Raw genomic sequence first — 20,120 nt, 5'->3', positions numbered from 1 at the left:
CCCTCACACCTGGCTTTAAAAAATAAATAAAAATAAAATAAATAATAATAAAGTCTACTTGTTTTTTCAAATCAAGAATCAAGAACCCTGGGATCAATTTATGTGTCAGAAGAGGAGCATATATGTTGTTCTGCCAAGAAAGATTTCCAGTTCACGTACACAACGATATAAATATAAATCCTTGAAGAGGGATTGGCAATTTCATTTTGTCTCAGTTTTCCCATCTGACGTTTGATTTGCTCCATTTCTGCATATGTTGGTGGGTTTTTTTAAAAAGTCTGCATGAAGATTAGTACATATTCTTCCTATAAAAATTGCATGTCACCTATAGAAAAGGTTTTGAATGCAGTTTTTTCCTAATGGATGCTTCCTTGCAAGCGGCCTCCCCTAATGGAATGCCATTCCTGTATGCTTTAGCTAAACGTACACGGTTTTTTTTGCATGCGCTTCACGCTAATGCCTGCACACTCGTGCGCCCGATCTTTGGTTGGAGAGAAACTACGCTTCAAAACTCCGGAGAGACGCAAGTTTGGAAAATTCACTGCATTTCAGTTTGCACGTTTGTTTGAGAAGCACATCTCTGGTAGGTCTGCATGAAAATACAGCCGAAAATGAAACATCTCCCGTTCCTGCTGCCTTTATATCCTCCTCCCTCAAAAAACTCCATCTCTCGATGGTTTCCTCGTTCTGCCGTGCTTCTGCTTAGCTGTTGTGCCTCACACAGAGTCGGGAGCATCAGACCGTTTGCCACTGCGGCTCAACACCATGTCTGCCTGCAGCAGATTCTTCTTCCTAGAGCTCTGAAGAACAACAGCCCTGCAGGATCAAACCAGAGGCCCATCTAGTCCGGCTTCCTCTTCTCATGGCAGCCAACCGCCATGAGAAACCAGCAAGTTGGATCTGAGCACAAGAGCACACTCTCCCCTCCGGTGGCTTCCAGCAACTGCTTTTCAGAACATCCTTACCCTCCTTCACAAATTGGTTCAATCCTCTTTTAAAGCCAGCCCGGTCATTGGCCACACCTCCCTCCTATGGAGCAATTTCCATAGTTGAACCACACAAGGTCCTTTGCGAATGTCTAGGGCAGCTGGGACAGGCCGTCTCAGTCCATGGGGGTGTTCAGATGGTGGATACGGAGCTCCTGCTCTGTGGCTTGCTCCAGGTTGAAAAGCGTCACCGAATCGGCCCCTGTGGCTGGGAGGGACCCCAGGCGCTGACCGCAGTCGTCGTGGACTTGGGTGACGGAGTCGGCCGAGTCCGTGTCCCCCGGGAGTGCCAGGACGTTCTTGAGGGACGTGCCGGGCCGGGGGCCGCTGTTTGAGTTCCTCATGGAGAGCGAGATGGGGCTGGGGCGGCGGTCCCAAGCCCCCCGGCAGCAGGGCAGGTACTTTGCCATGGCCCTCTTGAAGTCCCGCATGAAGAGCGGGTAGATGATTGGGTTCATGGTGCTGTTGCAATAGCCCAGCCAGGTCAGGGTGTCAAAGAAGTCCTCAGATACACACTTGCAGACTGCCTGGAGGGAAGGAAGAACACACAGGGTTAATGTTACGGGACTTCCTTTTCTTTTCCTGCAAAACATCGCCAGGCATAAGCAAAATCCCAAAAGCAAATGCCTATGCAGGTGTTAAGTCTTCCATGCAGTCATCTGCAGGGCATCAAACAGGCTTTTTGGAAAACCTTTTGCATTCTGCATACATCTCCCACCCACAGGGTGTACGTCAATCTAAAGCGCTAAGGGAATTTCTTCATCGTGGCCACTGTGGCTGAGACAGATGGGAGATAACTGTACTATTGTTAACGAAACGATAAAAATCGAGACCATACTGAGTCAAACCCACTTCTTTTTTTGAAGATTGTCCTAGCCCAACACACTAATCACTATGCCGCACTGAATCATAGAGTTGAATACAAGCCCGTGGAAAGCGATTCCACCACCAGACATCGTTCTGGAGAGCTGAGCCGATTTCCTGGACCCCAGGACTTACCTGGGCCACGTTACAGACGAAAAAGGGGAGCCAGGCCACGAAAAACATCCCCAAAAGCACGCCCAAAGTTAGGCTGGCCTTCAGGGCTCTCTTGCTGTGCTTGTTGGCGAATTTCCGGGTGTCGCTCATGGCCGCCGATTGGCTGTGAACTCTGTGGACCTATGAAGGGAAAAGGCAAGGTGGCGCATGAGGAAAAGAGAGGCACACATACACAAATGTGCTCCTCGTTCCTGATCAGATTAGAGCACAGCTCCCCTTCTCAAAATCTATATTTGAGTCGACAGTGTGATGCAGCATCAAAAAAGGCTAATGCAATCCTAGGTTGCCTAGTGGTACCAGTTCTGGGTACGGTCAAACCTTGGTTCCTGAATGGCTCCGTTTTGAAACGTTTCGGCTCCCGAATGCCCAAAACCCGAAAGTAAATGCTCTAGTTTTCGAATGTTTTTTGGAAGCCGAATGTCCGACGCTTCTTCTGCTTGAGTGCAGGAAGCTCCTGTAACCAATCGGAAGCTGTGCCTCGGTTGTCGAATGTTTCAGCTGCCGAACGGAACGGATTATGTTCAACAACCGAGGTTTGACTGTACCACAATTTAAGAAGGATACAGGATTGACAAGCTGGAATGTGTGTCGAGGAGAGTGGCCAAGATGATAAAGGGTCTGGAAACCAAGCCTTGTGAGGAATGGTTGAGGGAAGTGGGTATGTTTAGTCAGGAGAAGAGGAGACTGAGAAGTGATTTGATGGTCTTACTTCACCAAACCTTTATTGGGCATTACAGATATGAAGGTAAAGGGATCCCTAACCATTAGGTCCAGTCGTGGCTGACTCTGGGGTTGTGGCGCTCATCTCACTTTATTGGCCGAGGGAGCCGGCGTACAGCTTCCGGGTCATGTGGCCAGCATGACTAAGCCGCTTCTGGGGAACCAGAGCAGCACAAGGAAACGCCATTTACCTTCCCACCGGAGCGGTACCTATTTATCTACTTGCACTTTGACGTGCTTTCAAACTGGTAGGTTGGCAGGAGCAGGGACTGAGCAACGGGAGCTCACCCCGCCGTGGGGATTCGAACTGCCAACCTTCTGATTGGCAAGTCCTAGGCTCTGTGGTTTAACTCACAGCGCCATCCATGCCCCTTAATTCAGATATAGGCCATCATAAAACATCCATATATAAAATTTTAAAATATATACAGATAAACAGCCATGTAAAAATATGTAAGAATGAGGATTTTCATTGGAGTCTCTTCCAACTAAATAATGCTATTTGATAGTCATCTGTCAAGGATTCTTGAGGTGATTTCTGCATTGTTGGGGTATAGACTAGATGACTCTTAGGGTCTCTTCCAACTTTACAATTCCATTGTTCCTTCTACCCTCAATAGAAAGCAACCCAGACTCATGAAATCTAATTAATCCATCATACCTTTCAGCTCAGCCGTACGGTACAAGATTTTTGCTATTGATTACAGAGGCTTCTTAATTAGATTTCTTTCTCTTTTTCCAAGCCTTGAATATTTCAGTTGGCAAATCATAGGCTCTCTCTTTCTCCCAGCAGTCAATTGTTATCCCTGCATCAACTCTAAATTAAATAAACCCTGATTTTGGTGGGGGTTACTCTGCCGAAAAGGATCCAGCATGCAAAAACACCCCAAGGACCTGCTTCCTCCATATTATTTTGTTTTGCAAATTAAAGTTTTTATTTTAGTGTGTCTAGAGGCACAATTTAGGGATGTGTTTCTTCATCTCCAGGGTCCAGAACAATAATAGTTTACTTCATGAATACAGAATGTAATGAAAACACACACACACACACACACACACACACACCCTGTGTCATTGACAAAGAGTCCAAGAAGTTGTCCACTCCCTTTTTTTAATGCAACCAAGTTAGTGGCTGTCGCTGCCTCCTGCAGGTGTGAATTCTATAGTTGTGTGGAGAAGTACTTTCTTTTATCTTGTTGCTATTGCGCGCTGGGAGTCTGCTTGTAAGAGGAAATCGAAATTATTTGTTGCAGAGGAGACCCTTTCCCCTGTTTCCCCAGTCTGTTCCTGAGGCCTCAGTAAAGCCATTTAAGCCTCGGGTCTTGCTTGAACCCAAATTGACTTCATTTTCAATCTTGCGGCTGTGTCTAAATGCAGGCAAGTTGGAAGGGATATTCTCATAGAATCATAGAATCATAGAGTTGGAAGAGACCACAAGGGCCATCGAGTCCAACCCCCTGCCAAGCAGGAAACACCATCAGAGCACTCCTGACATATGGTTGTCAAGCCTCTGCTTAAAGACCTCCAAAAAAGGAGACTCCACCACACTCCTTGGCAGCAAATTCCACTGTCGAACAGCTCTTACTGTCAGGAAGTTCTTCCTAATGTTTAGGTGGAATCTTCTTTCTTTTAGTTTGAATCCATTGCTCCGTGTCCGCTTCTCTGGAGCAGCAGAAAACAACCTTTCTCCCTCCTCTATGTCACATCCTTTTATATATTTGAACATGGCTATCATATCACCCCTTAACCTCCTCTTCTCCAGGCTAAACATGCCCAGCTCCCTTAACCGTTCCTCATAAGGCATCGTTTCCAGGCCTTTGACCATTTTGGTTGCCCTCCTCTGGACACGTTCCAGTTTGTCAGTGTCCTTCTTGAACTGTGGTGCCCAGAACTGGACACAGTACTCCAGATGAGGTCTGACCAGAGCAGAATACAGTGGCACTATTACTTCCCTTGATCTAGATGCTATACTCCTATTGATGCAGCCCAGAATTGCATTGGCTTTTTTAGCTGCCGCGTCACACTGTTGGCTCATGTCAAGTTTGTGGTCAACCAAGACTCCTAGATCCTTTTCACATGTACTGCTCTCAAGCCAGGTGTCCCCCATCTTGTATTTGTGCCTCTCATTTTTTTTTGCCCAAGTGCAATACTTTACATTTCTCCCTGTTAAAGTTCATCTTGTTTGTTTTTACCCAGTTCTCTAATCTGTCAAGGTCGTTTTGAAACAAGCCTTGGGTCTTGCTTGTTTCTTAGTGTCTCCTCTGAGCTTGAGTTCACATCACAATGCAGCCAGTCATGCACTAGGTGGGTGTTGCCAGGGACTGGCTGAGGTTTATATAAATCAGACCCTTTCCCCTGTTTCCCCAGTCTGTTTCTGAGGCCTCAGTAAAGCCATTAAGCCTCGGGTCTTGCTTGAACCCAAATTTACTTCATTTTCAATCTTGCGGCTGTGTCTAAATGCAGGCAAGTTGGAAGGGATATTCTCATTCTAGCATAGGGGACTATCAAGTACAAAATCCCGTGGAAGAAATACTGTGCAGATGGTATGGGTCAGCTCTTCACAACTGGTGGTTTATGGATCTGTTTATGGCATGTATATCCTGCCTTTCTCTCAAGGTAAGGTCCATATTTCTCCTCCTCCTCACAATAATCTGGTGAGGCCATTTAGGCTGAAAGTGAGTGACTAGCCCGAGGTCACCCAGGGAGTCTCCAGGCTGAGCGGGGCTTTTCACCTTGCTTTCCCAGGTCCAAGTCTACTATGACACACTGTCTCTCCTAGACTCTTGGCACGGTGGCCGTCCATTCCATGTCACCAAGGGCTGTTGCCCAGCAACAAAGTGTGTGGCCGTTTGAGTGGAGGTTCTGGCATCCTCAGCATGTAGAGCCTTGCAGAGGTTTGCTGTAGTGACCCTTGCTTAGTCGGTATAGACTATGGCATCTGGAAAACTCCTGGCAGTAAGTGAATGTTGGCATTTCCTGTGGACTTAGCTCTAGAACATAGCATACTGGTCCTCTTATGTACGTTCCTTAGTGTCTCCTGCTCTGAGCTTGAGTCCGCATCACAAGGCAGACCAGGAATCTCAAACGTGCATTGTGATTCACTGCCTGGCGCAAAGCAGCCAGTCATATACTAGGTGGGTGTTGCAAATGATGTGCAAAGGTTTTTTTCATTTCTGGAAGGAGTTCCAGGAGTTGGGTTCCAATTTTCCCAGGGCAGAATCGGCACATGCGGAGAGCTTTACTTATGAAGAGCCACGAGCCTTAGTTGCTAAACAAACCAACAAAAGCTTGATTGGTGGGGATTCAGTTTTCCTCTGTGAGTTTATAATCTGAGAACTAAGGGCAGCAGCACCATTTAGGATTATAACTGTTGGGGGTTTATTTTTTTGCTGCTGTAACCTTAAAGGTATCGTTTCCTTCCAGTGGCTTAAATTATAGGTATCTCTGACTTGTTTCAGGCATCACCATCTGAACTAGGTGCTGCCTTAGAGGTTTGAGTAAGAGGCAGGGGTATTTTAAAAGCTTTGTTAAAGGGAGATCATTAACCATCTCAAAACCCTTTGATGGGCTGAGGCTAAAAGGATTTGCCAGTCAACGTCCCTTCCCTGTTGATGGTGCAGTGGCCACTGTCCGTGGTGCTGAAATGCCTGCACTGCTATCTAGAAGAGACCGACCAAGAGTTTCTTCATGGTCTTGAGGACTAGACTAGTGAATGATGGCAGGCAGAGGTGAAGGACCCATCTCCCTTTTCTCTTTCCCTGTCCTGGGAAGCAGAGGAGAAGTGAAGTCCCTCTTTTATCCCTGCAGCAAAGATGTTGTCTATTGCTATCAGTGACCTATAACAGCATTCGCAAACAGAGAATCGTAGAATTGTAGAGTTAGGTCTTCTAGTCCAATCTGCTGCAGTGCAGGGATATCAACTAAAGCATCCATGACAGATAGCCATCCAACCTCTGCTTAAAAACCTCCAAGGAAAAACCTCTTGTGGGAGTCTGTTCCACAGTTGAACAGCTTCGACCCTCAGAAAGATCTTCCTGATGTTTAGTCAGAATCCATTAGTTCGGGTCCTACCCTCCAGAGCAGGGAGGAAACAAAATTGCTCCATCCTCCATGTGACAGCCCTCCAATCACCTCTCAGTCTTCTCTTCTTCAAAGCATACTCCGCTCCCTCAACTGTTCCTCATCAAGCTTGGTTTCCAGGCCCTTGATCATCTTGGTCACTCTCTTCTGTCCACATTCCAGCACTAGGGCTGCCTTCTTCTATTGGTGCTCCTCCAGATGTTGTTGAACTACAGTCCGCATCATCCATGACTGTTGCCCATGGTGTCTGGGGCTGATGGGAACTGGAGTCGATAACAGTATCTGGAAGAGCAACGGTCGCCCATCGGTGAAATAAACCACCACTTGCTTTTGCTGCTACCACCTACCTCCAACTGCCTTCAGTTCATTTAGGGGTGGGCAACCTGTGAGCCTCCAGGTGTTGTGGGTCTGTGGTCCTCATCATCCCTGGCCATTGGTCATCCCTGGCTGGGGCTGATGGAAGCTGGAATCCAACATCAGGTTGAATTGGACCCCTTGAGCTAACCACCAGCAACCGAGTGTTGCATTGAGGCAATTTAACGGGACGGATTAAAACAACTCGAGATTGTAGCTTTCAACACTCGCTGTCCTTTCCTGCATAATTCTCCTGGTTCTTCCAATTATTCCAAATGGAAGGGTTGATGATGGCTTTGTAAGTTTGATGATGGCTTTGTAAGTTTGATGATGGCTTTGTAAGTTGCAAAACATCACTGTGACCCTTTTAGCTTGTGTTTGTTTGCAATAAATGGGGTGGGCAATTATGGGGTGTTGGAGTTGAGATTAGCTACTTATTGAGGAACATAGCAATTAGGTTGTTTACCAAAGGTGCCGAGCCAATTACTTAAATGAAGGGGGCGGGCGGAATTGCGCTAATTATGGTAATGCAGTAAAAGCTGCAGGTATCTGGCTAGTATTGATCACTGTCCAAAAGTGAAATAATTCAAGCCGTTCCTTCCTCATCCCCTACGGATAAATTGGAATGCCAGATTCCAGATCCCCCTGCTTCTTTCTCCTAAAAGCATTTCTAAGCTGAGAACCTGTCTGGCCCTGACATGGCGAGTTTTTGAAGTTTCCGCCTCCAAAACATTTAAAGGTAATTAGGCCTGTCATTCTCCTGTAGGGCACAAGGGGTCAATAGATGAGATTGCTGGAGAATGAAAGCTGTCTGCAGCCTGTTGCCTCTTATTTTTAGGGGAGGGAAGGAAAGCTACGAGGACAAGGAACTTAAAGGAAAATGGGGAAGTGAAAAGAAAGCTGAGAAGCTAGATTCTGCACCTGTAAGGACCAAAACCTTGACATGTGTTTTATTATTTCAAGGTGGCATTCTTGGGAAGTTGGATCCTTGCTCCCAGAGCAAGATCTTGCACATCTGCTGAACTGAAGCACACACAGAGAAGGAGGGAGTGAGAGAGAGAGAGAGAGAGAGAGAGAGAGAGAGAGAGAGAGAGCCCTGGGAACAGCTCCATTTCCCCTTAACAAGCACGCTAGTGACTAAATGATCTTGGCAAATTAAATCTCGCTTGCCTAGAACATTAGTCATTTGTCAGAGGGTGGCATTAGAAAAGTGTGGCGCCGGGGAGGCTGCTTTTCATCTTACTGATGCATCTGATCTCCACCCTCCTCAAATGCCGGGAGAAAGATTATGTTATTCATCGCAGGGTTTGCCAATCTTCACCTCCCCCCCCCCCCAAAAAATGCCCTGCTGACATGTCCGATTTCCCGCTAGTTGGAGTGCTTATTGAACTTGGCAATGAGGTTAATTAGATTTTCCCAACATGGCAAGCATGAGCAGAGCAGGGTCTGGAGCTGGCTAGGATGGGCTGGCTGGCAAGCTTTACTTATTTACATCCTTGTGAAGATTAATTTCCAGAGAGGTGCGGATTAATCTGGGCATTCTCCCCTGCCTCCTTTCAAATGCAGGGCTCCCTCCCAAATGGGCATTGTGGCTTTTTTCAACCAGCTTTAAAGGTAAAGGTAAAGGGACCCCTGACCATTAGGTCCAGTCGTGACCAACTCTAGGTTTGCGGCGCTCATCTCGCTCTATAGGACAAGGGAGCCGGTGTACAGTTCCGGGTCATGTGGCCAGCAGAACTAAGCCGCTTCTGGCAAACCAGAGCAGCGCATGGAAACGCCGTTTACCTTCCCATCGGAGCGGTACCTTTGCACTTTGTACTACTTGCACTTTGACGTGCTTTCGAACTGCCAGGACCGAGCAACGGGAGCTCACCCCGTCGCAGGGATTCGAACCGCCGACCTTCTGATAGGCAAGTCCTAGGCTCTGGTTTAACCCACAGCGCCACCCGCGTCCCATTGCAGCTTTAGCACACCACAGTTAAAGAAATCACCAGACTGTGCACTTCAGCGCACTTCAGAGCTGTCCAACTAACACTAAGTCTCTTTCAGCATAGCATAAGAGGCAACCTCTTGCCTGTGGATGTTTTCAACCGTCGTTGGTTTTTAGAGGGTTTTGATCTGTTCTGAAATGTTTTGATTTGTGCATCTTATTCTGCCTGCCTGGGCTTCTTAGAGAGGAAGGGCAAGTATAAATACAACAAACAAACAAATAAATAAATAAATAACACGTTCAATGGTTCAGACTCTGCTGCAGACGTGATGCTTTCTGGTAGGAGCAGCTGCCATGTTCACCTGCAAGCCGCTAAGTCTGGAATTGCTTGGTGTGTCTCTGCACAGCGGCGTAGCGTGGGTTGTCAGCACCCGGGGCAAGGCAAGTAATTTGCGCCCCCTAACCCGGGGCAAGGCAAGTAATTTGCGCCCCCTAACCCGTGGATTTGCGCCCCCTAACCCTACAAATCTATGCCTATGAATGATGGTCCCTCTCTCTCTCTCTTTCTCATATTCCAATTGATTCCCATTTCCGCCGATCGATCCCCGAAGCTCTCACCCAGCGAAATTTGTGCGTAATTACGCTTCGCCATCCCTAATCCTGCCGCTTCCACCGGGAAATCATGACGGTGCATTTCTCCTCTCCAAACTTTCCCCGTCCCTTTGCCGGTTGGTGCAGCCCTTTTGGCTACGAGCTCCCCTCCTTCTCTGCCCGCTTCCGACCCCACCTCCCAGTCCAGCCTCCCTACCTCCTGAAAAAAGGCGCCGGCGCCGAGCAGGACACCCCCGTGGCCATCGGAGAGAGGCGGGGCTGAGGGAGGCAAGCCAATGGGCGAGGCGGGGGTAGGTGGCCACGGGGGCGGGCGCTGCCGCAGTCCTCGGGTGGGCAAGGTAGGAGCAGGCGGAGGCTGGCCGGCCACTCTGACAATAGGGGCGGGCCGGGGGCATGACGGGGCTGGGCCCTCTGGACTCACGCCCCCCCCAGATGTTGCGCCCGGTGCGGCCGGCACCCCTGGCACCCCCCACGCTACGCCATTGTCTCTGCACGCTGCTTTGTTCGCTCTCCCTCAAATTTATTTCCTGCCCCTCAGCTGAACCTGCTTAAGGGCCTCCGTACAGTATAAATGAAAGCAGAATTCTGTTGGATCATCCTGCGCTCATGACAGACAGTCACACGCCCTAATGAAAAGTTGGTCTAAAATCTTTTTACAGTTGCATTTTAATTGTTCGATTGTAATTGTCGCAACTGACCACGGGACCTTAAGATGAAAGGCAGGCAATGTATCATAACTATAATTAATATTAATATTATATTAATATTAATATTCTTCCTCTTCCCCCAGAAGGCAGCTAACACACAAATCAAGCCGACACAGATAAAATGCAAAAAGCTGAAAACGTAATAAAAAGCGATCGTTAAAAAGTAATTGAATTCTAATCGAACTAAAACAACGTAAAAAGCAAATGTTAAAATACAAGCGATAAAGACAGAACAGCCCTGTTGGAATAAAACCATCTTCATCTGCTGGCGGAAGGACAGCAATAATTATTATTAAAAATATTTTTTTCTAATAAAATAAAATAATGGATCATGCCAAAAGCCCGTCTAATCCAGAACCCTGTCCCCACAGAGGCCGACAAAATGCCCCAATGATAAGCCCCAGAGAGGTAGGCTGCCTCTGACCCTGGAGGTTCTGTTCAGAAATCATGAGGACTAGTAACCTTTGGGCTTCATTCCTGCCTCCTCCTTTTGTGTCATCTCCATTTTCAAAGGCACGTGCTGTGCACAGCCGTTGCCCTCGGTAAACAGGGACAGTTGGAGCGTAGGAAACGAGCTTTCGGAGTCACTGCTCCATGTCCCTTGCCTGCTCTCTTTCTTCCCTGCGCAGCGGCTGCTTGCTGCCCACTCACACATGGCACCGGGTTGCGGAGGGGACCGGAGTAGCTTCTCCCCCCCCCCCGCTTTACATGATGAGCAGCAGCTCCTCAGTATTCTCCAACAGCGAGCCTGACAGATTTCCTCCTCCTCCACTGTTTTCCTTTCGGAGGCTTCAGCTATCTTCTTCAGGAGAGAACAAAAGAGTCAGAGACAAAGAGAGTGTGAGAAAAGGGGGAGATTTCTCTCCCCAAACTCCTTACGGGGTCCTTGCTGCGAAATCACATTCATCCGGTGCTATACCAGCTGCACTGGCTCCCAGTGGAGTACAGGATCAGATTTAATGTGCTGGTTTTAACCTTTAAAGCCCTATATGGTCTAGGACCCTCGTACCTACGGGACCGCCTCTCCTGGTATGCCCCACACAGGAACTTACAATCTTCAAACAAAAACATCTTGGAGGTCCCAGGCCACAGAGAGGTTAGGCTGGCCTCAACCAGAGCCAGGGCTTTTTCGGCTGTGGCTCTGATCTGGTGGAACGCTCTGCCACAAGAGACTAGGGCCCTGCGGGACTTGACATCTTTCCGCAGGGCCTGCAAGACGGAGCTGTTCCGCCAGGCCTTTGGTCAGGGCACAGCCTGACTCCCTCCTTTGGCAATCTTCACCGAAATCTAGCCCAATGGTTGCCATCAATTTGATTTGAATTAATTTTATAATGAAATGATTTTAGAATGTTGTATTATTTTATTGTTGTTAGCCGCCCTGAGCCCGGCTTCGGCTGGGGAGGGCGGGATATAAATATATTATTATTATTATTATTATTATTATTATTATTATTATTATTATTATACAAAACAGAAATGTGCATTCCTCGATTTGCTTGCAGAGCATCCCAAGTTGAATCCCTGGCATCTGCGGGTAGGACTTGAACAGACCCCTGTCTGAAACCCTGGATAGATCCTGGCAGTCAGTGGAGGCAGTGCTGAGCTAGGTGGACCAAGCGTCCTGACTCAGAATAAAGCAACTTCCCCTGTTTCTTATCTGCTTATATAAGTATATAAGGAGGAATTACTGTGCGTCACGTAAAGGGCAAGCAGAATGATCAGGGGGTGAAGCGACTCCCCTATGAAGTTAGTGGAACGTACTCCTTTGGAAAGTGGTGGACTCGCTCTCCTTGGTGGTTTTTAGGTAGAGGTTGGCTGGCCATTTGTTGGGGATGCTTTAGCTGAGATTCCTGCATTGCAAGGGGTTGGACTAGATGGTCTGTTCCAACTCTACAATTCTATGATTGCAGTGTTTGGGACTTTTCAGTTCAGAGGAAAGGCGAGTGAGAGCCTACATGGTAGACCTCTATAAAATTCCACATGACATGGAGAAAGTGGGTGGAGAATAATTCTTCTGCCTTGTAACACTGCAAACTGCTGGAAGCTGAATGCTGGACGATTCAGGAAGGATTTTTAAAAGCCCTTTTTCACCCAGCGTGATGTTACCCTGTGGAACTCTCTCCCACAGGAGGCAATGATGGCCACAAACCTAGTAAAGGTAAAGGGACCCCTGACCCCTTAGGTCCAGTCGTGGCCGACTCTGGGGTTGCGGCGCTCATCTCGTTTTATTGGCCGAGGGAGCCAGCGTACAGCTTCCGGTTCATCTGGCCAACACGACAAAGCCGCTTCTGGCGAACCAGAGCAGCGCACGGAAACGCCGTTGACCTTCCCGCCAGAGCGGTACCTAATTATCTATTTGCACTTTGACGTGCTTTCGAACTGCTAGGAGCAGGGACCGAGCAACGGGAGCTCACCCCGCCGCGGGGATTCAAACCGCCAGCCTTCTGATCGGCAAGCCCTAGGCTCTGTGGTTTAACCCACTGCGCCACCCGCGTCCCTGTAATGGCCACAAACCTAGAAAACTTTAAAAGAGGATTGGGCAGATTCATGGAGGAGGAGGGGACTATCGAAGGCTGCATTTTGCTTGCTCTTTCCTACTCTCAGCTGCTAGGAACTGGTGAACATAATCAATTTCAGTTTCTTTCTGTTCCTCAATTTTCTGCGCTGAAATTCAGCCTGCCTCCTTACTGCATCACTTCAGTTCTTCATTTTTAATTCCATCTGGTGTCCATTTCTCCTGATCTAGACATTTTCTCTGTGTGCAAACAGTTCCCCCTAACATCACACTTTGGGATGAGGGTAGGTTATTTGCAGAAGAATACGCACAACTTTACCTCTGACAGACACATTTCTGATTGGAGAATGGCATTGCCGAATTTGGAGATGTCTGATGTTCAAAGGTTCTCAGCTGGGTTTCTGTTTGTGCGCCCATTTCAAGAAGTGTGGAGTAATTGATTGACTGACTGATTGATTGATTGATTGATGGATTCATGCATGCATTCCTAGACTGCCTTTCTGCCAAGGCCCTCTAGTCTGTTGACAATTTTAAAGTATTAAAAGAAAATAACAAGCTGGGGAGGTTCTCATTCAAAGGCCACACCTGTCACCTTGCTCCTCCATGGTCTCAATGTTGCTTGTAGACCTCAACAGGGAGGAGGAAGATGGGATAAAAACTGTCATGAGTTTTTAAAGAGAAAGAAAAGTAAAGGAAAAGAGGGAACATTTTATCACATGTGGTGGGAATGTAAAAAGGTGAAATGCTTCTGGGAGATGATATATAATGAGTTGAAAAAAATGTTGAAATATACATTCATAAAGAAACCAGAAGCATTTTTAATGGGCATTGTGGGGAGTGATATAAATAGAAAGAAATGTAAGCTCTTTTTATATGCAATAACAGTAGCAAGAATATTACTGGCCCAAAAATGAAAGCAAGAAGAATTACCGATGATTGAAGGATGGAGGATGAAGTTAATGGACTATGCAGAATTAGATAAACTAACAGGAAGGATTCGAAACCGGCGAGACCAGAAATTCACGGAAGAGTGGAATAAATTTATGAACTATTTGAAAAGTAATTGTGAAGAACAGACGACATTTGTAGGGCTGCAAGAAGTTTTGTGAGGAGTATTATTAGAAGTATTGTAAAAATGGACAAGGGGGAGGATGATTTGATAAGAGATGTAAAGGCAATATAAAGTTAAGAAACGCATAAGAAGTGGTTAAAACGGTGGATCATCAGAGGTGCTGATGGAAGTCTAAAAAGATTGTATAAGTGATAAGTTTTGTGGTACATTTTATAATTTATATGTTAAAATTAATAAAAAATATTATTTAAAAAAACTGTCATGAGTTGGCTCTGCCATTCATTAGCTCTGCCTCAGCCAATCATTGGCCCTGGTTCCACCTCCTGTGGGGCTCCTTGCCTTCTTCCCCACCAGCCCCAATGGGCACCAACAGCCAATGGATGCTTCAGGAGTTGCATCCTGAACTGCAGATCCTACATTGAACCGGGGGTTGGTCTAGGTGTCCTCTGAGTTCCTTAGCAGCAGATGTGGGATTCTAAGCTTGGGGAAGTGTCTCTACCACCACCAGCGACAAATAAACCCCTCACAAAAGCCTGGTTTTTGAGAGAAGCTTTGTTGTAAAACCGTTCCAAAGTTAGTCGAAGAACACTTCATTCTCTCTATAATGAGATTGTCTCTTCCCCACAAAAGACACCCAAAAGCAGCGGCCGGGAGAGAAATAGAGGAGGAGGCAGATGAAAGGAATTGGCCTTATCTGGGGAAAACACGGCGCCCGACTGTGAGCAGGAAACTGAGCCGTTAACTAGCAAGTCACAGCAGATTTGCGGTTTTATCACCTGTCTTCTGACAGGACTTCCGAAGAAGAGGCCCAGCTGATTCCAAACACCATCGCCGCCAAAAAGAGAACGTTCTGGTTAATCTTGCTCTTAAACTGGTTCCAGGTTCCTGCATATATTGGCAGATTCCTGAGCAGGAAGATGTTTTCCTTGCAGGAGATAACACACAAAACACCAAGCCGGCCCTATCATTAAGTGGTTTGGGGTGGCTGCCTCAGTACTGAGGAGTGACGACTATCATTTATTACCTGCGTTCACCCTCAGGTCCCAGGACAGTTGACAACAATATTAATATTAACAATTGTAAACCACTTACGAATGATGTGGGTGGCGCTCCTGCCCACCTAGCAGTTCGAAAGCACGTCAAAGTGCAAGTAGATAAATAGGTACCGCTCTGGTGGGAAGGTAAACGGCATTTCCGTGTGCTGCTCTGGTTCGCCAGAAGCGGCTTAATCATGCTGGCCACATGACCCGGAAGCTGTACACCAGCTCCCTCGGCCAATAAAGCGAGATGAGCACCACAACCCCAGAGTCGGCCATGACTGGACCTAATGGTCAGGGGTCCCTTTACCTTTTTTAACCACTTACAGTGAGATGTTGGGAGGACAGAGGAACATAGGAAACGGCCTTCCACTGAGCCAGACCCTTGGTCCATCTAGCTCAGTACTGTCTACACTGGATGGCAGCAGCTCCCAGGGCTTCAGGTTTGCAGCGGTGACTCATACAGGGAGGCAACGGGCAGTTTCTTAGGCTCAGCCCCCTTGAAAGAACCAATTATGCTGGTTGTCATAGTGTGATAGTGGCTGATTGGAAGGTGACAAAAAGCCCAAACAATGAGCTGCTCATTTTGATGTGTCCATGGCAGGATGATTGATCACTCTCAGTACAAATAATACAATAGGGGGATTGGATTAATCTGTCTTGCTCTGGGCTGACTGGCCTAAGAAATTGCATTTCCTGAGGCAGTGAAGAAGACTACTGGGGGTGGGAGAGTGTCCCCCATGTCCACACCAGTGGACCAGGGGAAGCCTTGCAGCAATAGAGGGAAATGGCTGGGGGGGGGAAAAAATTAAATTCAGTTGACATTTAAAGGAGAATCTGTCTATTTCACAATTTGTTTTAAAATCTGCAAAATGGAACTCAGCCATCCATAATAATTCACACTTCTCCGAATTTTGCAACATGTTTCACCACCCAAGTAATGTTTAATATATATAAAAAATGCATATATCACATTAAAGCATGCACACAACATGCACCCATTTGTGAAAATAATAAGGAAAAGTGTGTTCTGCCAAGGAAGAATGTTCTGTTCTGCAAAGAATGTGTCCGTTAGGGGAAAGTGCATACAGTCATGAGTCTTTCGGGAGAGATTGCCCTGAAAAGCTGTGAACTTTCACAAGAACTTTATTATTTTTTGCTACAAAGTGAGCTTAAGATTGGGAAGTCAAGGAACAGAGAAAGACTGAAATGGGCAGGTTTGTCTATCGATAGTAGGTGTTTCCTTCCAGCATCTGTGGCTTCAGGTGACATGATAAAAGTTTATAAAACTACTCATGCAGGAGTAGAGAAAGGTTTTCCTGCTTCTCTCGTTTGCACTAGAAGTTGCGGATATCCAATGAAGCTGAAGGTTGGCAGATTCAGGAGTGATAAAAAGAAAGGACTTCTTGACACGACACAGAGTTGAACTATGGAACTCCCTGCTACAAGAACTTGGATTGCCCTAAAACAGAATTGGACAAATTCATGGAGGAGATGGCTGTCAGTGGACGGCTGTCCACAATCAGAGGCAGTAACGCTTCTGGATTCCAGTTGCTGGAAACCACAGAGGGAGATAATACTATTGTAATACTTGAATTTTATTTGCGGGACGCTGAACTAGCTGGGTCCAGCAAGCTCTTCTTAGGACTCTGGGAGGGGAGTCCTCTGACAGCACAGCTGTGTGACCTTCTCTTGAGTTTTATTCCCACCCCCACCCCGAAGTACAGTGGTACCTCTGGTTGCGAATGGGATCCGTTCCGGAGGCCCGTTCGCAACATGAAAAGAGCGCAACCCGCAGCGGCGCGTCTGTGAACACGTGGGTTGCGATTTGCCGCTTCTGCGCATGCGTGTGACATCATTTTGCGCTTCTGCGCATGTGTGAGCGGCGAAACCCAGAAGTAACCCTTTCCGGTACTTCTGGGTCGCCGCGGGACGTAACCTGAAAGAACGTAACATGAAGCGGACGTAACATGAGGTACGACTGTTCAGACAACAGATGGGCCTCAGAACAGGCCCAGAGCCCTGACGCCTGTCAGAAACCAGTTAGAAACATGGAGCAACGTGGACCTACCTGTTGAGTTACTTCGTCGGCTGCGACGGACACATTGTTGGTAAGAGAGGCCACCTGCAGCGCCTGCTTCCGTGCAGCGAGCAGGATGCGGCAGTAGGTGAAGAGGATGGCAACGGACGGGAGGAAGAAGGTCAGACCCGAGGCGATGAGGGCATAGGGCAGGCTGACCGCCACGCGGCACTGCCCCTCTTCTTCGGCCTGGAGGGTGGCGTTGAAGGGAAGCGGGCCGAACTCCATCTTGTGCCAGCCCATCTCGATGGGCAGGAAGGAGACCAGGGCGGCTAAGGTCCAGGTGGCCAGGATGAGCAGCACAGCCCTGCAGGACGTCATCCTCAGCTTGTACCTGAGCGGGGAGATGATGAGCAGGTAGCGGTCGAGGCTGATGACGCACAGGTTGAGGATGGAGGCACTGGTGCACATCACGTCAAAGGCGAACCAGACGGAGCAGAAGGCGCCGTCCAGCACCCAGCGGCCGTAGTGCTGGTTCAGCAGCGCCGGCGGCATCACCACCGAGCCCACCATCAGGTCGGACATGAAGAGAGACACCAGGAAGTAGTTGGAGGTGTTGCGGAGCGCCCGCTGGGTGAAGATCAGCAGAATGAGGGAGAAGTTGCCCAGCATGGTCAAGAGGACGATGAAGCCGAGGAAGGCAACCGTCCAAGCGCTGCCGCTCGGCGCGGAATATTCCCCACCGGCCACGCTGGTGTTGCTGCCCCCCAGCTCCCCTTCCATTGACAAGACAGGAGAGCGTGGCAGAAGGGGGGGTTGCGGCTTGGCCGGACGCCGGTACTAGGTGATCATCACCGACAGCTCGCCGTTCGGAGGATGCGAACGGATTCGGTGCCCTTTTCGCTCTTTCCTTGCTTCTCTTCTCTTCTCTCCTCCTCTCTCCTTCCTCCCACTCTTTGCCGGGAGCCAGAGCTGCACAGCGTTCCTCTGCGAGGAGGGAGACCCCCATCAATCAGTCGGCAGCCTCCGAGCCATCAAGAGGCGAATCGGGAAAGTCGTGGGGGGGGGGAGCAACAGAAGCCACAATCCTCCAAGCGCCCTCTGCCACCCCCCACAGCTCCCCACTTTTGCTCCCTGCAGATCTTCTCCTGGCGTGCGGAAGAAAGCGGAAAGGAGGCACGCTCTCTCTTCTCCCCGCTGCCGTGAATGCGGCTGGCTGGCAGCACCGCCGATGCCTCTCCACCACTCCTGCATCTATCTCTCGCTCTCTCTCGCAAAAGCTCTGCTCCGTTGCTACAAAGGATGTGAATTTTCTCACCCTGAAGATTCGGCTGGGTGTGGGGAGGGAAGGAAGCTCTGAGTGTGCAGCTGGTGTTTTCAGGAACCACATGCCAACTTGTGTGTGTGGCAGAGTTTATTTCCCTTCATGGGCAGTTCAGGCTCCAATCGCCCAATGCAGCGTAGAAACAGTTACTGGGCTGTTGTTGTTTAAAAACAACAACACACACAATTAACATTTTCCAAACTCTTCAGAATCCTGGAGTCATTCCCTCGGAATATTTGTAGAAGCAGGGAATGTAACAGGAGTCTGCTGGATCAGGCCTACGGCCTACCCCAACCCTGCCACAGTGATCCATGCGACGGTCAGCTCCAGGCTTGACTACTGTAATTCGCTCTACGTGGGGCTGCCCTTGAAACTGTCCCAGAAACTCCAGTGGGTGCAGAATGCTGTGGCGAGGCTCCTCACAGGGTCTCTGCCATGGGAGCATATTCACCCAGTGCTTTTCCAGCTGCACTCGCTCCCGGTGGAGTACAGGGTCAGGTTTAAGGTGCTGCTTTTGACCTTTAAAGCCCTTCATGGCCTAGTACCCTCGTACCTACCGGACCGCCTCTCCCGATATGCCCCACGGAGAGCCTCAAGGTCCATAAATAGCAACACCCTAGTGGTCCCGAGCCCTAAGGAAGTTAGATTAGCCTCAACCAGAGCCAGGGCCTTTTCAACACTGGCTCCGGCCTGGGGGAACGCTCTGCCTCATGAGACCAGGGCCCTGCAGGATCTGATTTCTTTCGGCAGGGCCTGTAAGACAGAGTTGTTCCACCTGGCCTTTGGCTTGGAGCCAATTTGATTCCCTCCCTCCCTCTCTTTCTTTTTTCTTTTCCTTCTCCTCCTGCGATGAGGCTGCATTTTAATATTTTAATGTTTCAATATTTTAATGTTGTATTTTAATCTTGTTTTTAAGTTGTATTCATTCAACTTGTTTTTATTATTGCTTGTAAGCCGCTCTGAGCCCGGCCTTGGCTGGAGAGGGCGGGTTATAAATAAATTATTATTATTATTATTATTATTATTATTATTATTATTATTATTATTACCTTGTCCGACATCCTGTTCTCACAGTGGCCAACCAGAAATGGAAGGGGACCCCCCCCCCGCAAGGATAATCTAGTCCAATCCCCTGCAATGCGGGAATCACAGCTGAAGAATCCCTGGCAGATTTTGACAAAACACCAGAGGCATTTCTGTTAGGTTTAGTTGGAGAGGATATTCCAAAAAAAGATGTGAATTTGTTTATGTATGCCACAACGGCTGGATACTTCTGGCACAGAAACAGCAGGAAATTCCAACATTGGAAGAATGGCAGAGTAAGATGGTGGAATATGTGGAGTTAGCAAAGCTGACGGGGAAGATCCCGGAATCAGCGCGACGAACTGTTTCAAAAGGACTGGGGCAAATTTGTATTATATATGAAAGAGCATTGTAAACATCTGAAAACGTTTGTAGCTTTGAGTTGAAATGTTTTGTAATGCGAATATAAGGAACTGATTTACATATAATGAGGTGAAGTACAAAAAGAAGATAGAAGGTTAAAAAGTGGTTATAGAAATGCTAAGAATCTAGGAAAGATATCTGGAAGTCAGAAAGAGGGAGGGAAGGAGGTCGTTGCTCAGTATGAGCAAGGTCTCAGGTTACAGAGCTATGTAATAGAATGTGATAATGATAAATATGGAAAACTTAATATATATTTTTTAAAGCATCCCTGGCAGATGG

The 20,120-nt window shown here is 47.9% G+C and overlaps 1 protein-coding gene across 1 annotated transcript; it reads right to left on the bottom strand.

Annotated features, from left to right (window-relative positions):
• Positions 1-76: 76 nt before the first annotated feature.
• HTR6 (5-hydroxytryptamine receptor 6) lies at positions 77-18,534 on the bottom strand. Its single transcript, XM_083514702.1, has 3 exons — positions 17,123-18,534; positions 1,986-2,144; positions 77-1,513 (listed from the first exon to the last, which is right to left on the bottom strand). The coding sequence occupies exons 1-3, from the start codon at positions 17,852-17,854 to the stop codon at positions 1,103-1,105; spliced, it is 1,302 nt and encodes a 433-aa protein (XP_083370828.1). The 5' UTR covers positions 17,855-18,534; the 3' UTR covers positions 77-1,102.
• Positions 18,535-20,120: the final 1,586 nt, after the last annotated feature.

Source organism: Podarcis liolepis (assembly GCF_965112155.1).
Source record: "Podarcis liolepis genome assembly, chromosome: 7".
Lineage (NCBI taxonomy): Eukaryota > Metazoa > Chordata > Lepidosauria > Squamata > Lacertidae > Podarcis > Podarcis liolepis.
Note: the sequence above shows the minus strand (reverse complement) of the source record. Positions and strands in the feature narration are given on the sequence as shown.